We start from the raw sequence: 23508 nt of genomic DNA, 5'->3' as shown, positions 1-23508 counted from the left end.
CTTGACCGTCTTAGAAGAAAATTAACTTTGGGGCTTCAGGGGACAGTGAAGAAACTAAACTTATTCAAAGAAATCTTCTCTGCATTAAGAACCACAGAATGTTGGACTCGGAAGACCTTAGAGACCTTCTGGTCCAGTGCCCTCATTATTTAGATGCAGAAATTGAAGGTTTTTAGAGAAAGTAAGCAATTTATCCAGGGTCACAGAGTGAGATAGTGGCCAAAATTATGGAATTAAAAGTGGATGAAGATCAAAGGAGGTTTTGTGTTTTTTGTTTTGTTTTGTTTTTGCAGGTGGCATACTTGACCATGTTTACAGGTTGAGGGGGAAAGAAACAGAAGAGAAGAGATCAAAGATAAAGGTCAGAAAGGGGATTCTTAGAGCAAGGTCCCTGAGGAGGCGAGAGAGAGTGGGATTTAGAGCCCTGGGGCATTTGTTTTGAGAGAACAGGGAGGAGATGGGCAAGTTTATAAAAAGAGGATACCTGGCAGAGATCAGTCACTCGAGAGGAGCTTGTGGGTTCTCTGAAGAAGAAGGGAGGTCATTTGTCAGGAGTGACTGTTGTGTAGTAGTCCAGTTGTGAGGACTGGGAATCCCTCATTGAGGGCTTGGCTGAAGGGGGAAAACTTCTACCTGTGTTTGTGGGCGATTTAGCATAGTGGTTCCGAGTGTGAACTCCAGAGCCTGGTTGCCTGGGTTTAAATCCTGGCACTGCCTCTGACTAGCACTGTGACCTTGGACAAGTTACCTAATCCTCTGAGCCTGAGTTTCCTCTTCTGTTACGTGGTGATAAGAATAGTGTCCACCTCAGAAAGGTTTTAGTGAGAGTTAAATGAGTTACTCTATGTAAAGTAGCTAGGAGCACGTCTGCCCTATATAAACACTACAGTGTTAGCTCTTGTTATTGTTTTAAATATAAATAATTACGGGGCCGGCCCTGTGGCTTAGCGGTTAAGTGCACGCACTCTGCTACTGGCGGCCCGGGTTCGGATCCCGGGCGCGCACCGACGCACCGCTTCTCTGGCCATGCTGAGGCCGCGTCCCACATACAGCAACTAGAAGGATGTGCAGCTATGACGTACAACTATCTACTGGGGCTTTGGGGAAAAAAAAAAAAGGAGGAGGATTGGCAATAGATGTTAGCGCAGAGCCAGTCTTCCTCAGCAAAAAGAGGAGGATTAGCGTGGATGTTAGCTCAGGGCTAATCTTACACACACACACACACACACACACACACACGCCTAACCGTATTGCCATGAATTGGCCCATATGAAGTTTCTTGATACCAGTAGCAGCCTAAATGTTGACTCATTTTAACCTCTACTCTCAACAACCCAAGTGTGATAAGTAAATAGAGGCTAGATGGATCATTGTTAGCCCACCCTGTTTTCTTCAAACCTTGCGCGATTTCTTCCATGCCCTGGATCTATGACTTGTGGAATTTTTGTAGTCAATTTAACTGTTCTGCCTTGTGAATAGCGAACTGGTAGCTGGGGAACATGGATCATGAGGAATGTGGAACTGAATGGCAGCAAATGATTAGTCCTTGGCTTCTAGGCTGTGGAGTCATCATTTCTTATCATTTTCAGTGATTCTCTGTGATATCTCATCATTTCTAATTAAAGATTCAAGTTGACAAGCAAACTTTCAGTTTCAGGTCCCACCTGTCACTGAAATTTGGGTTAAGTGAAAGGAGAAAGGAACACGCGTCCTCCTCTAACGTGAGTGCTTTTCCCCAGGGGTGCGGGAGGTAGGGGAGGAAGGCAGGAGGCAAGGCCACAGCTCCAGGAGGACAGAGTTGAGACATTTGGAGCTGTTCTTGTCGCTGACCTGGATCGTGTTTCTGCTTTATTCTGGTTGCTGTCGATGGGTAAAGATGTTCATAGATTAGAATACCTTCTTAACTAAGACAAAGCCACCAGGTTTATTTTGTTACAGTTATTGTGTGCTTGCTTAAAGGCCTTGAGACTAAATTCATGATATGATTCTGGAAGTCTCTGTGTTTTTCATTCTTAGATGTGTTGATAAGCAGGTTATTTTAGCATAAACCAATGTGAAGCATTGAATGGAGGTTCAGATGAACAGGTAAGAGAGAATTGCAGTTCTTAGAATATGATTACATAGGATTATAAAGAGACCCTGCAGTTTCTCTAATTTAGTCCTTTCATTGCATAAATAAAGAAACCAAAGTCCTAGGAGTTTATTTGGGACTTGCCCAAGGTTTTTCTCCCAGTAATGACTAAGATGATAGAAGATGAGTCTTCCGGATCGCCAGTCCTCTTTGCCAGTTTACCATACTAGTTATGTTCTGCTTCTTTGGAATCTTCCATTTCATTTTTAGTTATTCCTTTTTCATGCAGTAGGCACTCAACTAGTGTTTGAAGGAGGCAGCTCCCATTCCTGGGCCCGCACACAGGGCTGGGCAGGGATTTCTTTCTGTCGACAGTACTGTAATGTTTGAGAACTAGCTGTAGTCGTTTTCCAAGTATTTGACCTGACTTCCTGTACCATGTTTCCTCCCATGGGGCTGGGGGAGAGATTGATCAAGGTTCAATGAGTTGCTTACAGTGTTGCACAAAGAATCAGTGTCTGATCTGGCATCAGCATTCATCCTGAGCTCCTTCAATTAAAAGCCTGGTTCAAGCGAACCATTGGCCAGGTAAGGCTGTTACTCTTCTGCCACCTTGAGCTGAGTCTCCTTTAAATGACAGCCTTGTTGGATTCCTCTTGCTGCTTTTAAACATATCCTGGCATTGGTTGCTGCTTGCTTGACCTCATTCTAAAATGGGTTGGGCTTGTTTGTTTAAAACTACAAATTTTGACAAAAGCATTGAGATGTTGGACTTCTTTTTGCTGACATACTGAAGGCAAGGCATTTCAAGAAAGTTTTGTGTTCCCTTTCTATCTTACAAGTTACGCTGGTATAAATTTCAGATTGAGACCTTCCAGTATAATTATAGTTTTCCCCCTTGTCCTTTGGGCAGCCTTTCCTTTCGGTAAGAAATACAGCTGGTCCCTTGGGTGGCAGGAAATACAGATGGGGGATTGGGCTCATTCTGGTTTGTCTGGCTGTAAGGTATGCCGTGTGGTACTTCCTTGGGCCTAGCCCCGCGCTTCCCTTACATCAGCACTGTCCTGCCAAAAGGCAGAAATCCTGGAAGAGGGCCCAGTCTAGTTTATTACTTGCCTGTTGGAAATGTAGGCTTGTGTTGTTTTGGCGATGCATGAGCAAAGCCCAGTTATTTGACTGTTCCGAGATTTAACTTCATGCAGATTCTTGGTACTGACATATGACCAAGTGTGAAAAGCAGCCCCATCTCCCCACAGTTTGCCTGCCCCAGACATGGCCCTAGACATCTGGCTCTGCCAGCTTTCCTAGTACCGGCCGCATGTGCCAGGCACTACAGCCCCTGTCCCTCTCCCTCCTGCAGCTCATTTCCAGTCTGCCAGGTTGGGCAATGCTAGAGGCCCCATGTAGCCACCCCTCTTGTGAGGAGTGTCAGAGTAACTGCAATCTATAAGCCAGCAGGTAAGCAGTATTCAGGGTACATGGGTTATAGAACTGGAAGTAGGCTGGGAAAAGATATTCCCTGTCCTATATCTCTTTCAGTGAAGAAAGACAAAGAATTTTAGCAAATTTGAGTGTTGCTGCAATGCCGAGAGCAATGCGTGGCACATAGTAACATTTAATAAATATTTGTTAAATAAACAACTTAATTATTTCAGTATCTTCATCATAGTGACTGATAAGCTTTCTTATTCTATTAGAGAAAATAAAAGGTTATAAGGGTTGTATTAGGTAGGGTAGGCTAGACTGCTACTATAAATAGACTCAAAAATGTGTAATGGTTCAAATGCAACAGAAGTTTATTTCTTGCTCGTGTTTCTGATTAGCAGATGACTCTTCTCCGTTGAGTTCAGGGATTCGGGCTCCTCCCATCTTGTGGCTCTGTCATAGCCAAAGACCCACATTGCTGATGGCATGCAGTTGGCGGAAAGGGGAAAAAGAGTGGAATAGCACAGATGGGAGGTTCTTACGGGCCAAACCTGTTGGTGTTGCACATCACTTTGGCTAGAATTCAATCACAGGGCCACAGCTAACTCCAAAGGAGGCGTAAGTGTGCCCAGGGTTATACTAAATTTTGAGCTACATTTTGAGCATCTGTGTCATCTTTGAACTTATATTTCAAAAATGCATCTGTAGCCCAACTTTGAGATTCAGAAAAGCTGGTGCAAGGTTCCATGGTAAATTTCACTTGGTTTAAATCTTCCTGTCAATGAAAACCAAGCGATATAAAGAACACTCTTAAGTTTTTAATGTTAAGTGAAAAAACTAGGACACAGCATTATATAGTCAATATTGGCAATTTCAACTATGTTAAATGTCCTTAAAAATTAGAAGGAAACATGACAGTTAGTTGTGGTTGCCCTTTAGTGACGAGATGATCAGTGGTATTTGTTTTAGCCTGCTTCGTTCTGTTTTTCTATATTTTACAAATCTCTGTCTTGAACATAGCCCTGGTGGTCTAGTGGTTAGGATTCTAGTGGCTGTCACAGCTGGGTTCATTTCTGGTTAGGGAACCACATTACCCATCTGTCAGTTGTCAGATGGTGGTGGCTGCATGTTGCTGTGATGCTGAAAGCTATGCCACCCGTATTTCAAGTACCAGCAGGCTCACCCATGGTGGACAGGTTTCGGTGGAGCTTCCAGACTAAGACAGACTAGGAAGAAGGGCCTGGCCACCCACTTCCAAAAAAACACCAAAAAAACTGGCCACGAAAACCCTGTGAATAGCAGTGGAACATTGTCTGATGTAGCACCAGAAGGTGAGAGGATGGCGCAAAAAGACCAGGCAGGATTCGCTCTGCTGTCTGCAGGGTCACTAGGAGTCAGAATCAACTCAATGGCAGTATAAACAAACCTTGAACATGCATTTTTTTCCAATTTGCAATACTTCTATTCTTTTTTTCTCATAATATATGAGCCTTATTAGGGTTCTGTCTCCATGGCTACACGTTTTTGACTCACTGACATAAGAATATGCCTTTCAGAACTTTGTATGCATGCTTTACATGTCTACCTCATTTATGAACTCATTCAGCTCTGTGCCAGGCTCTTTTCTAGGTGTTGAGGATATCTCACTGAATAAAACAGACAGAATCCCTTCCTCATGCACCTTCCATTCCATTGGGGAAACAGACAATAAACGAGGTAAAAAAGTAAAATATAGGGGCCAGCCTCATGGCATAATGGTTAAGTTCAGTGCATTCTGCTTTGGCGTCCCAGGTTTGCAGGTTTGGATCTTGGGTATGGACCTTTACCGCTCGTCAGCCACGCTGCGGCAGCGACCTGTGTGTAAAGTAGAGGAAGATTGGCACAGGTATTAGCTCAGGGCTAATCTTCCTCAACAACAACAAAAAGTAAAATATATAGCATGTAAGATAAGTGCTATGAATAAAAAGCAAGAAAATAGATTTGAAATGTCAGTGGGGTGGAAATTTTAGATAGGGTAGGCCAGGAAGACCTTACTGGAAAGGAACTTTTAATATAAAGACCCCGTGGCTAGTACAGAGTGAGCCAGGAGACTCTTCTTTAAAACTCTGTCTATACTGAAAATTTATCAAATTTTTTGACCAGTGACAATCACGGTACCCAAGATTCTGTTCATTATTAACAATCCAGTCATTGTCATATTTACCTGGTTGTTCTGAACTGGAGACTTATTAGCTATCTCTGTCGTCAGTTGGAGGACACTTCCAGATCCATACTGCTTTTAAATGCATCTCTAATTCTTTCAGGTCTCAAAGATTTCTCTAGGATGTGTCCCTAGAGGTTGAGGCAGCAGTTAACTTTTTTCTGCCCATGTTGACAGACTATACTTTAATATTGTAAGATCTTAGATGCCATCCTGGCATCACTCCACAGTTCTCATTCTACACATGAGTAGAGAGAGCTTATCACTGTCTGAGGTCATATCAGACCATTACTAGAAATTGCTCACACAGAAAGTTAAGGTGACAGCCACCCTGCAGCCCAGAGCAAGTGGAATAATGAATGTACTCTGCAGGACTACAAGGAGCTGTGTAAAGGAAAGGATTATTTTAGGCAGTGAAAATGTAGCAAGACCAACAAGGAGGTGATTGCAAGGTGTTATTCTGTAGAAGTATGAACATTAGTGGCACAATTGCAGCATAGTTTCAGTAATGATTTCTTCCTATATCATAAGGTACCTCAGCCATTCTCTGTCACCTTCCTGAGACCTAGATTCTCTGTAAGCAGTTATTTGCCTGCCTTTCCATCTTGAAATAGTCATAGTTGTATTCTGCAAAATCCACTAAATTCAGACTGCTCTCTGGTCTCCACTCCTGCCCCATGCCTTCTGCTGTGCTCTCTCTCTAGAATCTGCTCCCCATCTCTGCCTAATGAATCCTGTACTCCCATCAGTATATGTCAGCAGCCTGTACATAAAGCATTCCTGGTTTCCCTTGGTCAGAGAGGATCTCCTGCCTCATTTCTCTCCTGGTGCCTAGGAAATGTTTGCTGGATGCATTTGTGTAGTGAAGTTGAGTTGTCACCTCAGCTCTCTGCATGGGGAATGATATGGGCCCGTCCACTCTGGATCAGGCTCTCGCATGTCAGGAGAGGTCATCCAGCATAGTGTTTAGGAACACAGACTCGGACATCAACTGAGATATACCAATTCTATTAGTATCACCATCATCATCATTATCATCATCACATGTTGAATATCTACCCATTCTTTCCTCAGGCATATGGTAGAGGATTTTAGCTGTAAAATATTTACCTCCACAAAATCTCCAAAGTCTGTTCTTTGCTCTGAGTCAGGAAAGGGGTTGTGTTCATGGATACTTTGGGTACATAAATGAGGGAATTATAGAGCACATAAATAATCCAGTTTTACATTGTTTAGTCACCTTAGCTCAGGTTTTAAAATATTGAATGTGTCACTTAGGTCATACAAACTTACTTTATTGCCCTTTAATCCTGGTCGTTGGAAAGGAGAGTCCCGGTTGCTGATGGGGCTCCCCGATTTTCTCCACCGTCCAGTTACTCCCTCTACCAACATGGCTTCTCCAGCTCCTCTCCTAAGGTAGTAGGAATAGTAGTAATAATAATACAGCTGTCATTTTTCACGTTCTCCTTGTGCCAGGTCTGCAACAGGCATTTTACATATGTTATCATCTGCATCCGACAGATAAAGAAACTGAGGTTCAGAGCCCCGAAAGGTAAACCATTCAGGGTTACACAGTTCTTAAATGGTGGAGCTAGGACTCAAACCCCCATGAAAAACCCACATTTGAGACTCCACAGCCCGTGCTGTTTCTACTGTTCTTTTTCATTTCTCTTCAATTCTTGATCCAAAAGCTTTTTACTTCCCAGCTCCTCTCCTTATTTGTGCGTAACGCTCAGATGCTTTCCCTGACCAGTGTTCTCTCACAATCTTCTCCTCATGGTTTCACAGTATCCTTTTATATTTCAAAAGCAATCCTTATAGGATGCAGCCACACTTAAAAAAAATAACCCTGAAGACCCCACGTTTACATCTTTAAACTGGCAGCTCTGCCTACTTTGAGGCTAACTTTTCCACACTCCCAGTTGATCAGTTTTTGAGAAAGGACCTTTTAGCAGCATCTCAGAGGACTGTGGCTGGAATGAAGGTGAAGCCAGAGAGTGGGCTCGTGCAGAGGGGCTCCGTGCTCCCCACCCTGCTCTGGAAGGACTGCAGAGCAGAGGGTCTTTAGTTAGTCAGACAAAAAGCAGAACAGGAGTTGTCAAGGAGGCAGAAGTTCTTCTGAGGTGTCTGTCTGCCCTGAACTAAGATCTTTCATGGAGTCCAGGTAAAGCTCTCCCAAGGGAGAGGGGGGAGTGCAATTTCTGCCTTCAAGCTTTTATTTTTACCGTAATCTTTTTCTTTCCCTGATTTGCTGCCTTTCAGTGTCACTCACTAGCCCTTTCTTGGGGAGGGGGGGGGGGGAGGGTAATCTGCCTGCCTTTAACATGTTTAGCTTTGGGAACTGCTTAAAGCTTTTGAGATTTCTCTCCTAAACATAAGGCCGAGGGGAAGAAGGCATAAGGGGAATTGGGCAAGTGATAAAATAATTATTGGAACAAAAGGATGCAATTCAAATTCCTGAGGTCCTAGTATCTCTTAATTCTCTTGAAGACCTGAATAAAATTTGTTCCTTTACGAAGACATTGCGTTTAGATACATTGTTTGAACAAGGAAACAGGGTCACTTCAAAATGTCCACTATGTGGTAATCGATGCCATGCAGCTTGTGGTGTAATTAATGAAAACATTGGCGGCAGTCTGCCCATTGTTTGTGCATTGCGCAACAGGAAATGGCAGACTAATAAGGAGCTGGAGAAGGCTTACGTAATTCCAGAAGGAAGCAGAAACTGCGCCCAGTTTTGACTGATATCCTCCTAATTGCAGACCTAGGCCCACCTGAGCAAGTTCCTATTCTTAATAGACATGGAGATTTTGTTTGATTTGACTTTGTCGTTTGATTTTGACATCAATTAACAAGAGTTTTTCTTATGACCAGAAATGGTGTCTTGAAAAGCTTTGTTTTGGATCACTGTTTTCACACACAGTTTTAATTTGTTTGACAAGGGAGAACAATGGAAAAGGAAACATCAGTGACTGACTTTTGTCGCTTAGGACAGTTGACAGTGAACGTGGTGTGGTGGCCCTTGGACTCAAGAGATCTGGAGTCCGGTCCTGGCTCTGTGGACTTAGGCAAATTGCTTAACCACTCTGGAGTCATTTTTATCTGTAAAGTGAGGTGAGTGGGATTGAATGGTCTCTCAGGACCCTTGCAGCTCTAAAATTCTATGTTCTAAGCCCCCTTGGTGAAGTCAAGGATTGTGAAATGCTTGTACAAGTGAAATGTCAGAGTACAAAGTGTACAGACTGACTTTGCTAGTGAAAATGCCATTCAAGTTTATCTGCTGACAAATAGTTTATTCCCTTTGGTCTCCGTTCTCAGTTTTTGTTTTGTAAATGTCCATGTTATGTCTGGTAATTTGTTATTTCTATTATTAGAAAAATAAATATTGGTGGTTAAATTAGAAACAAAAGTGTTCTTTCACTCCACCTGAAAACTGTAAAAATGACCATTTAAATTCATCTGCTGAGGGTTTCAAAAAGGTATTGAGCATGTTGCTCAACATAGTATATTTTAATTGAAATGAATTGACATGTGAATTAATTAACTCTGTAGAAAAGAAAGGCGGAGATAACGCGAGAAAGCACAAGTTTGAATTCTGGCTTCCCTGCTAGTACTAACTGTGTGACCCTGGGCCTGTTTTGTGATCTCTGAATCCCCAATTCCACAACTCTAGTAGGAGAATTATATTTTTCCTATAGGATTGTTGTGAGGAATAAAGATAACACATATATAGTACATGGTACAATGCCTGACATTCAACAGATTGGATCCAACTCATTGGATAGTAGTTGTAACTATTATGCATTGTTTTATTAAATTAATTAAAATAACTGGGGAATAGCTGAATATTACATACTGTGTTCTACCTACTTAGTCATCCTAATATGATGTACATAGATTACTCAAAGAAATAGTCCCACAAGTATAGATTTCAGTTTTTGTTTTTGGTAGACCATCCACGTAGACTGAGATTTGCCAGAGATTCTTGTCTGATTTACAGATCAGAGGTATGATATGAGAATAAATGACAAGAGTTTACTCTTATAAGCTGTCATAGCAAACTATTGTCTTCAGAAACAAGGTCACTTCAAAATGTCCAGTATGTGGTCATTGGTGCCATTTAGCCTGCGGTATAATTAATGAAACCATCTGCTCATTGTTTGTCCATTGTGCAAGAGAGAGGCACCCTAGAGCAGATTCGCACAGAGAACTCTGCGGAAATGGTGATCTGGAGGAGGGTTAAAAGCCAGAAACACACAGGTGACCTTGAAAAGTTTTTGTTGCAGCCTGGCATACCCTGATCTTTATAATCTGCCTTAATCCCTACTAGAGGACAAATGGAAGATATGGTGGGGATAGAAGGTGGAGGGTGGGCTAGAACGTGCCAAACTTTGATTGGTGGCAAGGGGCGTTCCACTCTCTGAGTAGAGACAGCTAATTAAAAGTCAAAGACAAAATCAGGAGGTAGCTGATGTATGAAAGCTAGAGCAACTAAGACTAAGCACCAGGTTCTTAGAGTGGAAGAAAGATCTTAAGAACAATGTACCCCAGTCAAAAGTGAGATTAAGAATGTGGCCATCATTGAGTTAGTTTAAGAACAAGCAAGGAAGGTTCCAGGAGATTGCTGACAACTTGACTTCGAGACATCTCACCTTTTCATAGTGTACAGTTCAGTGGTTTTTAGTATATTCACAAAGCTGTGCATCTAACACCACTATCTAATCCAGAACATTTTCATCACCCCCAAAAGAAACCCCATATAAATTAGCAGTCACTCCCTATCCCCTGTTCTCCTATCCCCTGGCAACAGCTAATCTACTTTCTGTCTCTATTGACTGCCTATTTTGGGCATTTCATATAAATAGAATCATACAATATGTCCCCTTTTGTCTGGGACTTATTTACTTAGCATAATGTTTTCAAGGCTCATTCACGTTGTAGCTTTTATCAGTATCACATTCCTTTTTCTGGCTGAATAATACTCTCTTGTATGGGTATACCACATTTTGTTTATCCTTTCATGAGTTGATGGATGTGTGGGTTGTTTCCACTTTGGGGCTGCTATGAATAGTATTGCTGTGAACATTTGTGTACAAGTTTTTGTGTGAACGTATGTTTCAGTTCTCTTGGGTATATGCCTAGGAGTGAAATTGCTGGGTCATATGGTAACTCTGTGTTTAACTTTTGGAGAAACAGCCAAAGTGTTTTTCAAAGCACTGCCCTATTTTACATTCCCACTAGAAGTGCACAAAGGTTCCAATTTCTCCACATTCTCAGACACTCGTTATTGTCTGTCTTTTTATTTTAGCCATCCCTAGTGAGTGTAAAGTAGTATCTTTTTGTAGTTTTGATTTTCATTTCCCTGATGACTTAGTGATGTTGAATATCTTTTTATGTCTTTATTGGCTGTTTGTATATCTTCTTTGGAGGAACAGCAACACAGATTTTGCCCTTGGGACAGTACTAATTTATAGAGCTATGCTAGCTGTTCTCTCATCAGGGAAATTGGTAGTTCTGAGATCCAGAATGCGTGAAAGGGTGAAGCTTTATGTAAAACACTGAAGCAGTTTCCTTTGAATGTGGTCATATAATTTGAGAATTTCTTAGTTTTATTTTAGTGCCATGAAAAACAAATGTCGCAGCATATTTGGCCATTCAGTGGAATTTGTTATAATAATATAACATGCTCTGTTTTGTTTTCACATCACTCTTGTATATATCTTCTTCTTTATAATCTTCATAATACCACTGTGAGATACGATGGATGGATGGATAGGTAATAATATTATTATTATTACCACTTTTAAAAAGTAGAAGCCGAGATTCAGTTTGTGATTTGTCGAGGTCGCACGACTAGTAGGATTTAAATTCAAGCCTCTGACTTCTGTCTTTTTATGGTAATAAATTATGAGCCATATCAAGGCTTTGCAGGGTGAGCCTACATTGCTAAAAATCAGTAATGTGCCCATCTCCAAACAGACATTTGAGGCATAGCCAAGTGCCCACAGATTGTTAGCTGACCTCAGAAGTCATTAGTTGTATAGCTCTAAAACAGGATGTTGTCATTTTTCCTTTTAGCTCCTTTAGCTGGAAAAACCTTACAATACAAGAGCAGAATTGTAGGGCCATCCCCAGTGGCCTCGTGGTTAAGTTCGGCGCACTCCACTTCAGTGGCCCAGGTTGGGTTCCTGGGCGCCGACCTATATACCACGTGTCTGTCAGTGGCCATGCTGTGGTGGTGGCTTGCATAGAAAAAGAAGAATATTGGCAGCAGATGTTAGCTCAGGGAGAATCTTCCTCAGCAAAAAAAAAAAAGAAAGAAAGAAAAAAAAGCAGAATTGCATATCACTGTGTATTCATTACATTTTAGGGCATAGAAGGATGTCCATGGAAAGGAAGAACAAAGCTGGGGCTGGATTTGGAATGTGAGAAGAGAGGCAGACAGCCCTTGGTTAGCTGGCCTCAGCCCATCATGGCTTCCATCTCCTCACCCCTTTATTCCTAAAGTGACCTCCTTGGGAGACAGGGATTTAAATGTAGAATGAGTGCAGAGAGAGTGAGCTATTGCGACCACATAAAAATTGACCTTGAGGCTTAACTGAGAGACATCACATTTAAAAGCTGAACATTATTACTTTTAAAGGGTAGAAAAGATGAGTGACTTTTTAAAATGTAGTCTCAATTAAGTCCTTAAGCAGTCTTTTTTCTTTTTAACATTTTTTTTAAACTTAAGTACGTTAGGGAGAAGAAAAGCAACAGTCTATCGATTGTATAGACTTGAATTTTGTTAACTGCAGAACACAATTTACCTACTCATTTTTCTTTTGACCTATGAAAAGGTTATTAAACTTGCTTGTGACTGCCTTGTACATATCTACAATGTTAAGGTTTTAGAATTTAGAAGATGTATAATATCTTTATGAAGCTCTTATGGTTGTATCACACATCTTTTCTAACGTAAAACTATAGGCCCTTGTAGTATCTATCAGTACTTTGAAAAAATTACCTTTATGTTGAAAAGGAAATTACATCAAGCGTTTAGACATATTCCATAGAATGGCCCTCCTGTCCTAAACCAGCATCAAAGCTTACTTTATCAGGAAATTTAATTTAATTTAATTAATTAATTTATTTATTTATTGTGAGGAAGATCAGCCCTGAGCTAACATCCATGCTAATCCTCCTCTTTTTGCTGGGGAAGACCGGCTCTGAGCTAACATCTATTGCCAATCCTCCCCCTTTTTTACCTCCAAAGCCCCAGTAGATAGTTGTATGTCATAGTTGCACATCCTTCTAGTTGCTGTATGTGGGACGCGGCCTCAGCATGGCCGGAGAAGCGGTGTGTCGGTGCGCACCCAGGATCCGAACCTGGGCCACCAGTAGCGGAGCACGCGCACTTAACTGCTAAGCCACGGAGCCAGCCCAGGAAATTTTATGTAACAAATTTTTTGAAGCAATGTACTCTTGTTGGAGAAGATACCATTTATTAAAGCTCTTGTGCTTGCTTTCAAAATATTTTTTGAAAAAATATATATACATGCATGTCCACTTACATATTTTTATTTTACCATGTTGGGTAGCACCAAACAGTGGTAATAGTTCCTCATTCTTATGGCTGGGTATATGAATCAAAAACACATGGAAGGACTTATAGGTAAATAATGATTTCAGTTATTACATAGTGTGAAATGTTTCTGTAAGGAAACTTTGGGATGAGTAATGTGACTCTGTTGTAAGATTTTCAGTAGCAGAAATTCAGAACAAAAATAAAACATGTCAGCAAAAAACACAATGGTAAATTGTCATCTGAGTGGTTGTGTAAGCCTCGCAGATAGTTCATGTAATAGAGATGAGGCATAACGACAGCTCCCCGCCTTTGCACCAGAGATATTACTGTGTCTATTTGGATACCTTGAAATGTCATCATTTTTTTTTTATAATTTTATTTATTTATTTATTTTTCCTCCAAAGCCCCAGTAGATAGTTGTATGTCATAGCTGCACATCCTTCTAGTTGCTGTATGTGGGACGCGGCCTCAGCATGGTCGGAGAAGTGGTGCGTCGGTGCGCGCCCGGGATCCGAACCCGGGCCACCAGCAGCGGAGTGCGCGCAGTTAACCACTAAGCCATGGGGCCGCCCCTCGTCATTTTTTTTTTCTGCCCTTATTTACTAAATTTCTTATCTTGCTTTTCCATTTTGCACGTAAAAGAGATTTCTCTATATAGTGTCTATTTCAGTTCACATATATTTTATAATTTATGGAGCTCTGTTTTTCTGGGAGCTGTTCTGGGTGTTTGTACGTGTTATCTCCTTACGCCTCATGTCAACCCTATGACGTGTAGGTACTATCATTATCCCCGTTTTAAGGGTGAAGAAGCTGAGGCTCAAAGAAGTTAAGTAATTGGTTCAAGGTCACAGAGTAGTCAGTCATATTGACCCAGTTCTGACATCACTATCTTCATCTGCAAGCTGTGAATAGTTGGTCGTAAAGCTGGAATGGTTACTTCACATTAATTCTTTGTTTATTTTGTTGCTTCTCTAGAAGCCCTCTCCCTTCTGAGAGATGCCCACTCCTCTCAGAGTGACTCTGAGTCACTCACCTCCAGCTCAAGAATGCCTTCAAGATGTCTAAATAGGTCATTTGCAGAGTCTGGATGGTCAGTTCACACCTGCGTTAAAAGCTCTGTTCAAACCTTGGAAGGTGAACTATTGAGAATTTAAGCCAGTGGGTCTGAAAGCAACTGAGTCCTGTTCTGCCATTCCAGCTCAGTCAGGACAGAAGCTTCCATGGAACAGGTCCCTCCTGAGGTTAAATGTGCAACCTCGGTGGGCGCTGGTGTCATGAATAGCCATGAATAGCCACTTCTCATTCAGGAGCCGTCACTACCCAGCCATAAAGGATTGGATTCAGGATAATCTTGGTCATGGGCTGGAAGTCTCCAGAGTCCTCAGAGTGATTTGAGAATCGGCCAGAATTGTCCCATTCCACACTGTGTCAGGGTTTCAGCAGGGGAGTTCTATTGAGACTACAGTCTGGTTAACATCTAGCTACTCATTTTTTTCTGAGCTGTAGTCCAGCTTACTTAACCATGCCTGTTGGTACCATCCTCAGACAAGTTTCACTCTTACACCTCCTTGGATCCTTTGTCCCAAAAGAGCCAGATGCCACTTTGAGGTGATTGCTGGCACGACTTTCTCTGGGCTCCTAGCCCATTTCCAGTGGCTCTTCACTGGCCCCATCCCCTACTTTTCTTTTTAATAAATTCAGTTGATATTCACTTGATCAGCTGGAGGCTCACTTTCCTGGAAGGGATCTTAATTTTTTTTTTGGTGAGGAAGATTAGCCCTGAGCTAACATCCAATGCCAATCCTCCTCTTTTTGCTGAGGAAGACCGGCCCTGGGCTACCATCTGTGCCCATCTTCCTCTACTTTATATGGGACGCCACCACAGAATGGCCTGACAAGTGGCGTGTTGGTGCGTGCCTGGGATCCGAACCTGCAAACCCCAGGGTGGCGCAGCGGAGCGCGTGCACTTAACTGCTGAGCCACCGGGCCCTTAATTTTTTTTTTTTTAAAGATCTTAAAAGGATATTTTCCTTAGAAATTCAGTTAATATTGTAGTGAGACAGAGGCCCCAGGTCAGTTCTTCTGAAAAGATCCCAAATTTGGACTTTGTGTTAATAGTGAGTTGTAAGAGTTCTTTATATATTCTGGATATGTCTATTATTGTATATATGGTGAATATTTTCTCTTAGTCTATGGCTTGCCTTATCATTTTTTATTTATTTATTTATTTCCCCCAAAGCCCCAGTAGATAGTTGTATGTCATAGTTGCACATCCTTCTAGTTGCTGTACATGGGACGCGGCCTCAGCACGGCCGGAGAAGCGGTGCGTGGCTGAGCGCCCAGGATCTGAACCCTGGCCGCCAGCATCAGAGCACGCGCACTTAACCGCTAAGCCATGGGGCCGGCCCCACCTTATCATTTTCATAATAGTGTCTTTCAAAAAGAAGTTTTAAATTTTGATGAAGATCAACTTAACCATTTTTTGTTTTATAGTTAGTGCTTTTTGGACCTAAGTAATCTTTGCCTACCTCACAGTAGCCAAGATTTTTCTCTTATGTTTTCTTCTAGAATTTTTTTAGTTTTAGCTTCTATGTTTAGGTCTGTGATCCATTTTGTCTTAATTTTTGTGTATGGGGTCCAGGTGTTTTTTTCCCTCCGTATAGATAGCTAGTTTTCTAGCACAAATTTTTGAAAAACTTACTTTTCTCTGTAAAAAAATCAGTTGACACAAATGTTTGATCTATTTCTACACTCTCTGTTCAGTTTCATTGATCTGTATGTCTCTATGCCAGTACCACACTATCCTGATTACTGTAGCTTGATAGTAGATCTTGAAATCAAATATTATAGGTCTTTAAACTTTGTTCTTTTTCAGAATTCTTTTGGCCGTTTTGTGTGCTTAGAGTCAGCTTATCAAATCCCTGCAAAAAATGCCTTCTAGAATTTTGATTCAGATTGCAAATGAATCTGTAAATCAATTTGGCAAGAATTGACATCTTAATGACGCAGAATCTTCCAATCCATGAACATGGTATACTTCTCCATCTTTTGAGATCTCCTTTAATTTTGCACAACAGGGTTTTGTAATATCAGTGTATAGGTCTTGTACAGATTTTTTGAAATTTTCCCTAAGTTTTTCATATTGTTGATGTAATTGTAAATGGTACTTTTTTATTGCATGGTCCAGTTGTTCATTGCAAGTATATGGAAATACAATTTATTTTTGTATATTGACTATATATCTTGCAGCCTTGCTAAATTCACTTGTTGGCTTTTTAGTTTTTGGTGGATTCTTTACAATTTTCTGAGTACACTAGCATGTCATCTGTAGATAAAGATCTTTTTTTTATTGATGTTTTAATAGTTTTTAACATTGTGAAATTCTGGGTTGTACTTTTTTGTTTGTTCTGGGTTGTACATTTTTGTTTGTTCATCACCATGTATCTGTCTCCCTTCACCACTTATGCCCACCCCCCACCCTCATTGTCCCTGGTAACCACAATACAGTTTTCTCTGTCCATGTGTTGGTTTATATTCCACATATGAGTGAGATCATACAGTGTTTGTCTTTCTCTTTCTGGCTTACTTCACTTAACATAATACCCTCCAGGCCCATCCATGTTGTTGCAAATGGGATGATTTTGTCTTTTTTTATGGCTGAGTAGTATTCCATTGTATATATGTATCACATTTTCTTGATCCAGTCGTCAGTCGAGGGACACTTAGGTTGCTTCCACTTCTTGGCTATAGTGAATAATGCTGCAGTGAACATAGGGGTGCATAAGCCTCTTTGGATTGTTGATTTCAGGTTCGTTGGATAGATTCCCAGTAGTGGGATGGCTGGATCATAGGGCATCTCTATTTTTATTTTTTTGAGGAATCTCCATATTGTTTTCCATAGAGGCTGCACCAGTTTGCATTCCTACCAGCTGTGTATGAGGGTTCCTGTTTCTCCACATCCTCTCCAACATTTGTTGTTTTTTGTCTTGGTGATTATAGCCATTCTAACGGGCGTGAGGTGATATCTGAGTGTTGTTTTGATTTGCATTTCCCTGATGATTAATGATGTTGAACATCTTTTCATGTGCCTATTGGCCATCTGTATATCTTCTTTGGAGAAGTGTCTGTTCATTTCCTCTGCCCATTTTTTGATCAGGTTGTTTGTTTTTTTGTTGTTCAGTTTTGTGAGTTCTTTATATGTTATGGAGATCAACCCCTTGTCAGATGTATGTTTTGCAAATATTCTCTCCCAGCTGGTGGGTTGTCTGTTCATCTTGATTCTGATTTCGTTTGTCTTGTAGAAGCTCTTTAATCTGATAAAGTCCCACTTGTTTATTTTTTCTTGAGTTTCCCTAGTCTGGGTAGGCATGTCATCCGAAAAGATTCCTTTATGACCAATATCAAATAGTGTGTGGCCTATATTTTCTTCTATGAGTTTTATAGTGTCAGGTCTCACCTTCAGGTCTTTGATCCATTTTGAGTTAATTTTTGTGAATGGCGATAGCAGATGGTCCACTTTCATTCTTTTGCATGTGGCTGTCCAGTTTTCCCAACACCATTTATTGAAGAGACTTGCCTTTCTCCATTGTATGTTCTTAGCTCCTCTGTTGAAAATTAGCTGTCCGTATATGTGTGGTTTTATTTCTGGGCTTTCAATTCTGTTCCATTGATCTGTGTGTCTGTTTTTGTACCAGTACCATGCTGTTTTGATTACTGTTGCTTTGTAGTATGTTTTGAAGTCAGGGATTGTGATCCCTCCTGCTTTGTTCTTAGGATTGCTTTAGCTATTTGGGGTCTTTTGTTGCCCCATATGAATTTTAGTATTCTTTTTTCTATTTCCGTGAAGAATGTCATTGGGATTCTGATTGGGATTGCATTGAATCTGTAGATTGCTTTAGGTAATATACACATTTTAACTATGTTTATTCTTCCAAGCCACATGCATGGGATATCTTTCCATTTCTTTATGTCATCATCGATTTCTTTCAATAATGTCTTGTAGTTCTCATTGTATAGGTCTTTCACCTCCTTGGTAAGATTTATTCCTAGGTATTTTATTCTTTTTGATGCAATTGTAAATGGTATTATCTTTTTGAGCTGTCTTTCTGTTAGTTTGTTATTAGCATACAGAAATGCAACTGATTTTTATAGATTGATTTTGTACCCTGCAACTTTGCTGTAGTTGTTGATTATTTCTAATAGTTTTCCAATGGATTCTTTAGAGTTTTCTGTATATAAAATCATGTCATCTGCGAATAGTGAGAGTTTCACTTCTTCGTTACCTATTTGGATTCCTTTTATTCCTTTTTCTTGCCTAATTGCTCTTACCAAACCTCCAGTACTATGTTGAACAGCAGTGGTGAGAGTGGGCAGCCCTGCCTCATTCCTGTTCTCAGAGGAATGGCTTTCAGTCTTTCCCTGTTGAGTATGATGTTGGCTGTGGGTTTGTCATAAATAGCCTTTATTATGTTGAGGTACTTTCCTTCTATTCCCATTTTGTTGAGAGTTTTTATCATAAATGGATGTTATATCTTGTCAAATGCCTTCTCTGCATCTATTGAGATGACCATGTGGTTTTTATTCTTTGTTTTGTTGATGTGATATATCACGTTGATTGATTTGCGGATGTTGAACCATCCCTGTATCCCTGGTATAAATCCCACTTGATCATGGTGTATGATCTAGATAAAGATCTTTTTATTTATTCCTCTCCAGTTTCTATGCCTTTTATTTCGTTTATTGATTTGTTGCACTAGCTAGGACCTCTAGTACCATGTTGAATAGAAGTGGTGAGAGTGGATATCCTGGCCTTACTCCTGATGTTAGGGAGAAAAATGTCTTTCACCACTAACTATGATGTTAGCTGTAGCTTTTTCGTAGATGCCCTTTATCAGATTGAAGATTGTTCCTTCTATTCCTAATTTGCTGAAATTTTTCATAATTGAATTTATTGAATGTTTTTTCTGCATCTATTGAAATGATTATATGATTTTTAACCTTTATTCTGTTGAAATGGCAAATTATTTGGTTTTCAGATGCCGATAAAGCTTACATCCTTGAGATAAACCTCACTTGGTTGTGATGTGTTATCATTTTTGTATATTGCTGGATTTGATTTGGTAATATTTTGTATCCGTTTCTGGCGGTGGACCAACCAGGTGGGAAAATAGGCTACACCATACATACAAGGTATTTGGAACAAGTTGGAGTGCAATCTACAGATAACTAATATCTTAGTAAAGCCTGCAGTAACACGTAAAAATACTCTCACCACCTTTTTCACCTGTTCTTTGAAATGTACTGCCACCAGGGACAGTATATGAATATGTAGAGCAAGGCTTGAAGTTTGAGTTTGAGAGTAAACAATGAATTCCTTGAAGGCAGGGACTTGATCTCATTCATTTCTATCAGAATAAGATTAAATTCAACTGGTGTTACAGTGGCTTATACAGAATGGAAATTTATTTTTCTCTCCCAGGCCTGGTACTACTCTCACCCACAAAAGTCCTCACGGACCCAGCTTCTTCTAGCTTACTGCTCTGCCAACCCAAGGATGTGACCTGAGTTATTCTCATGGTCTAAGGGGGCTGCGTCTGCATTTTGGCAGCAGCAGAGTAAAGGAAGGGACGAAGAAGACGAGGAGCAAAGAGTGCGTGCCGGCTAATATACCCAGAAGATGCCATGAGAGATGTCCACATATACGTACCGCTGACGAGAACTTAGTGTGGTCACACCAAGGCAAAGTTTTGAGGCATGAGTCATGGAGAATAAATAGTCATTCTCTGTTTTTTGGAAAATTGAATCGTTTTCTCATTTAAATGGTTTTTCTGGAAGTTCCTGAAACAAAGTTATTTGCAACATTTCTGCTTCTGGGCCTGAGTTTCTTGGAATAGTAAAGTCATGTTAACAAAGACAGTGGAAAAGAAAAGTCATATTAATGTACACAGTAAGTTCTGTAGATGTTATCTAGTTTGGTTCTCAATATCTATATACCTAGGACCTCATGTGACCCATGATAGTACTCAGTAAATGTCTTTTGACTAACATATATTAAATATGTCATTCCTTGTTAGAATCTTTGTGCCAAAAGTAGCTTTAGGAATGGTGAATGAGGGTATGTTCTAGCTTGTCACAATGGTAAAATTCAGATTGTGTTACATACTGACTGACTCCTGAAGTCATTTCAGATGTGCTAGACTAAGTCTGTACCTGGATTCATGGTACGTACAGAGATGGGGATTAGAGATTAGGGATTAGGGTTCAGGAACAGGGTTGCCTCAAGAGAGCAAAGGGAAGGGCATGAGAAATAGGCATGTCACCAGTTTTATTACACTTTTCCTGGTATTAAAGTTTTACTTGCACCAAATTGAGACTTTCTCTGCAGCAATCAGAAAGAATGGGAAAAGATTTAAAAGGCAATAACTTTTCCATCATGTGATTTGATGTTGTTTAATGCCATGCCATGTACCAACTAAAATCTCATGTACCACTAATGGTACACTCTCTCGCTTAGGAAATACGTGTAAAAGGAAGATGCTGGAGATCTGGGTTCTAGTCTTGGTTCTGTCACTGTGCGACCTTGGAGGTCACTCACCCTTACATTTCCTTTTCTGTGGTTTTTTTTCTTCCATGGACTCTCATGGAATTGGCTCTTGAAAGACATACTGTAAGCATGTACGAATAGCATGCTTGAATTACATGTGCTCACCTGAGCATTCAGCATGACGTGGCTTTGGATAGAAGGTCTGGATACATTAAACATGGCCCCAGCTGGATGTGGAAATGTGGAGGGAAGTGTATGCCATTTGAAGAAGTACCTTGCTAAGGTTGTAAAACCTGTCTGATCAGCTGTAAATCAGGGGGAGTGGGTTGATTGCTTAGGGGCCTTAGACATGATAAGTTAGAGCCTTGGAGGCCATTTCAGAAAAACTCCTCAGGTGCCTGTCCAGTCTGATAGAGTTGGGGGTGGGGGGACAGGAATGCCCCTGCCAAGTGAAATGTGAAAGCCCGAGAAGGTTCTGAGTTCTGGAGTAGGCTGTTCAGTGAGCTGTGCTGGTTCTTATGAGGATTCCAGCTGGCTCCCGCATCTACCATTGTCTCTCTCAACGTGGAGTATTTCTAGGTGCTGGATTGAATTGCCATCCTGATAGTTGACTTTTATGGACACAATAATTTCCTGGCTTACTACCTCCATGAATGACTGAACAGGGTTGCAGAGAAACCTCAGAAGGTGTAGGTTATTTAGAGTCTCCTGTTCAAATGGATTTTTGTTCCCCTGTGCCCTCCTCCCACTAGCTGTCTTTTTGTCCTCTCGGCATTTCAAAACAAGTGAGAGAGGAACCAGTGTGGAAAAAACAAGCACTAAGCTCTTCTAACATCTGCCCTCCTCACCATCCCTCTCTCCCCTACACACAATGTAAAATAGAACTGGTGATTTTTTGTTGGGGCTGGCTTTGGTCTCTCATATATTAGTACATTTTGTTTTTGTTTATATCACACCATTTTCAGAGGTGCTGTGGTAACATGCACTGAGTGCCAGCATGATGCTAGGGTTGGCAAGGGGGCATACTCCTGGAATAGACAAGAAGGAAGGGCTGGACTAGCATTTGAACTTTGGGATAGAAATGTGAGTCTTGGTAGATTGTTTCTTCCCTGGGCGGGGAAGGAAACAAGGCGGGAGGGAGTGGGTGTGGGTACAGTGCAGAGGAGGGATATAGGCATCCAGCATGCTAGAGGTTCCTCTGTTCCTCCTATTTCATCCAGATGATAAGTTCCAAAGAACTTCACCAGGGAAAGAAAAAAGGTCACAAAAATGGGGAGACCAGACCATAAAGTTTGTTTAACTAGGGGAGAGGGTGCACGAAGCGTCCTCACAGTTTGCCTCACATGGTGTGGACCTGAGCCTTGGTTGGCATTTTGGTCCTGGCAGGGAGAGGCCCCTCTTTCCATGCAGTTCGCCCCTGAGTGACCGCCGGTCTCAGCCGTGCAGGGAGGAGAGGGAGGAATGAAGAACGCGTTGTAAGGCTCCTCTATGCCGTGCCCAGTCCCATGCTCGATGGGTTTGCATGTGGTATCTCATTTCATCCTCACAACGACCCTGCAACTCTGGAATTAGTTCCCTGTTGTTTTGCAGATAAAGACCCTGAGACAGAAAGGATACGTATATATCATCTCAAGTAGAGCAGAGCCAGATGCACTCTGATCTGTGATTTCCAAACCCAGGATTCTTTCATGTCGAGACAGAGAGAGAAATCCCAGGGTCTCAACAAGGTATAAATGGTCACCCTCCCAAAACACAGAGCCAGAAACAGTCATCTCTTTGTCTCCCTCTGAAGATGGTTTGGGGCAGAGGTTGATAAAGTGTGTTCGTGAAGCGTTGGTTTGTTTTCTCTCCCAGTGCTTCCTAGAAAGCTAGGCAGCTTCCATCTGACCTGTGGGACTCGACCTCATGCTGATCATCTGATCACCTCGTCCTCTTGAGAGGACTGACTTCAACTAGATTTAATATGTTTCACTTCTTTTCCCCTTCTACAGATGGATCTGTCTGTAGAAACTCTCTTCAGCTTCATGCAAGAGCGCCAGAAAAGATATGCCAAATATGCAGAGCAGATCCAGAAAGTCAATGAAATGTCTGCCATCCTGCGCCGCATACAGATGGGCATTGACCAGACTGTGCCGCTGATGGAGAGGCTCAACAGCATGCTGCCAGAGGGCGAGAGGCTGGAGCCCTTCAGCATGAAACCCGACCGAGAGCTCAAGCTGTAGAGTGGCTCCTGGCCTCCGGCCTGGCTGTGGTTCTGGGGACAGAGCCTGGCACCCCCCACACCCTGTGGACATTTGGAACCGAAGTCGTGTCACGTGACCACGGCTTGAAGCTGGTTGGAGGTTTTGGTTCTCCCTGAAGCAGAGGTGAAGCAGTCTGGCTGGCCTGAAAATCTTTGTCCTGTCCCTTTCCTCTGCATTCCCCCTATGCAAAATGAACCAAACTAATTCTCAGTGATAACTGAAGTTGGAGCGTTCGAATTATTAGGAATTTGTTACAGAACTCTGCATTGGGAATTTTTATTTTGTTTAGATTTTTTTTTAATTGAAAGTGTATATTATCTAGTCTTGCTTGTGGATGAAAATACGGAAAGAAGGGGAGAAATATTTTAAGAAGCTCGGTGTCCTGGATGCCTTTATGAAATTGTACTCAATAGGCTCTCCCGGTTATTGGTTGTAAACATAAAGAACCAATTTAATCCA

General features: G+C 41.4%; 1 protein-coding gene across 2 annotated transcripts in view; it reads left to right on the top strand.

Moving 5' to 3' along the window:
* Positions 1-23508, top strand: part of BORCS5 (BLOC-1 related complex subunit 5) — an 86934-nt gene extending 63426 nt beyond the window's left edge. For both annotated transcript variants that reach the window (XM_058558743.1, XM_058558742.1), the window contains exon 4: positions 22798-23508. In XM_058558743.1, coding sequence (XP_058414726.1) covers positions 22798-23028 — 231 coding nt within the window. In that variant the 3' untranslated portion in view covers positions 23029-23508. The remainder of the gene's footprint in view (positions 1-22797) is intronic.

This window comes from Diceros bicornis, chromosome 17 (genome assembly GCF_020826845.1).
Source record: "Diceros bicornis minor isolate mBicDic1 chromosome 17, mDicBic1.mat.cur, whole genome shotgun sequence".
In the NCBI taxonomy this organism is placed as follows: Eukaryota; Metazoa; Chordata; class Mammalia; order Perissodactyla; family Rhinocerotidae; genus Diceros; species Diceros bicornis.
The sequence above is the reverse complement of the archived record's forward strand: the minus strand, read 5'-3'. Positions and strand labels throughout refer to the sequence as shown.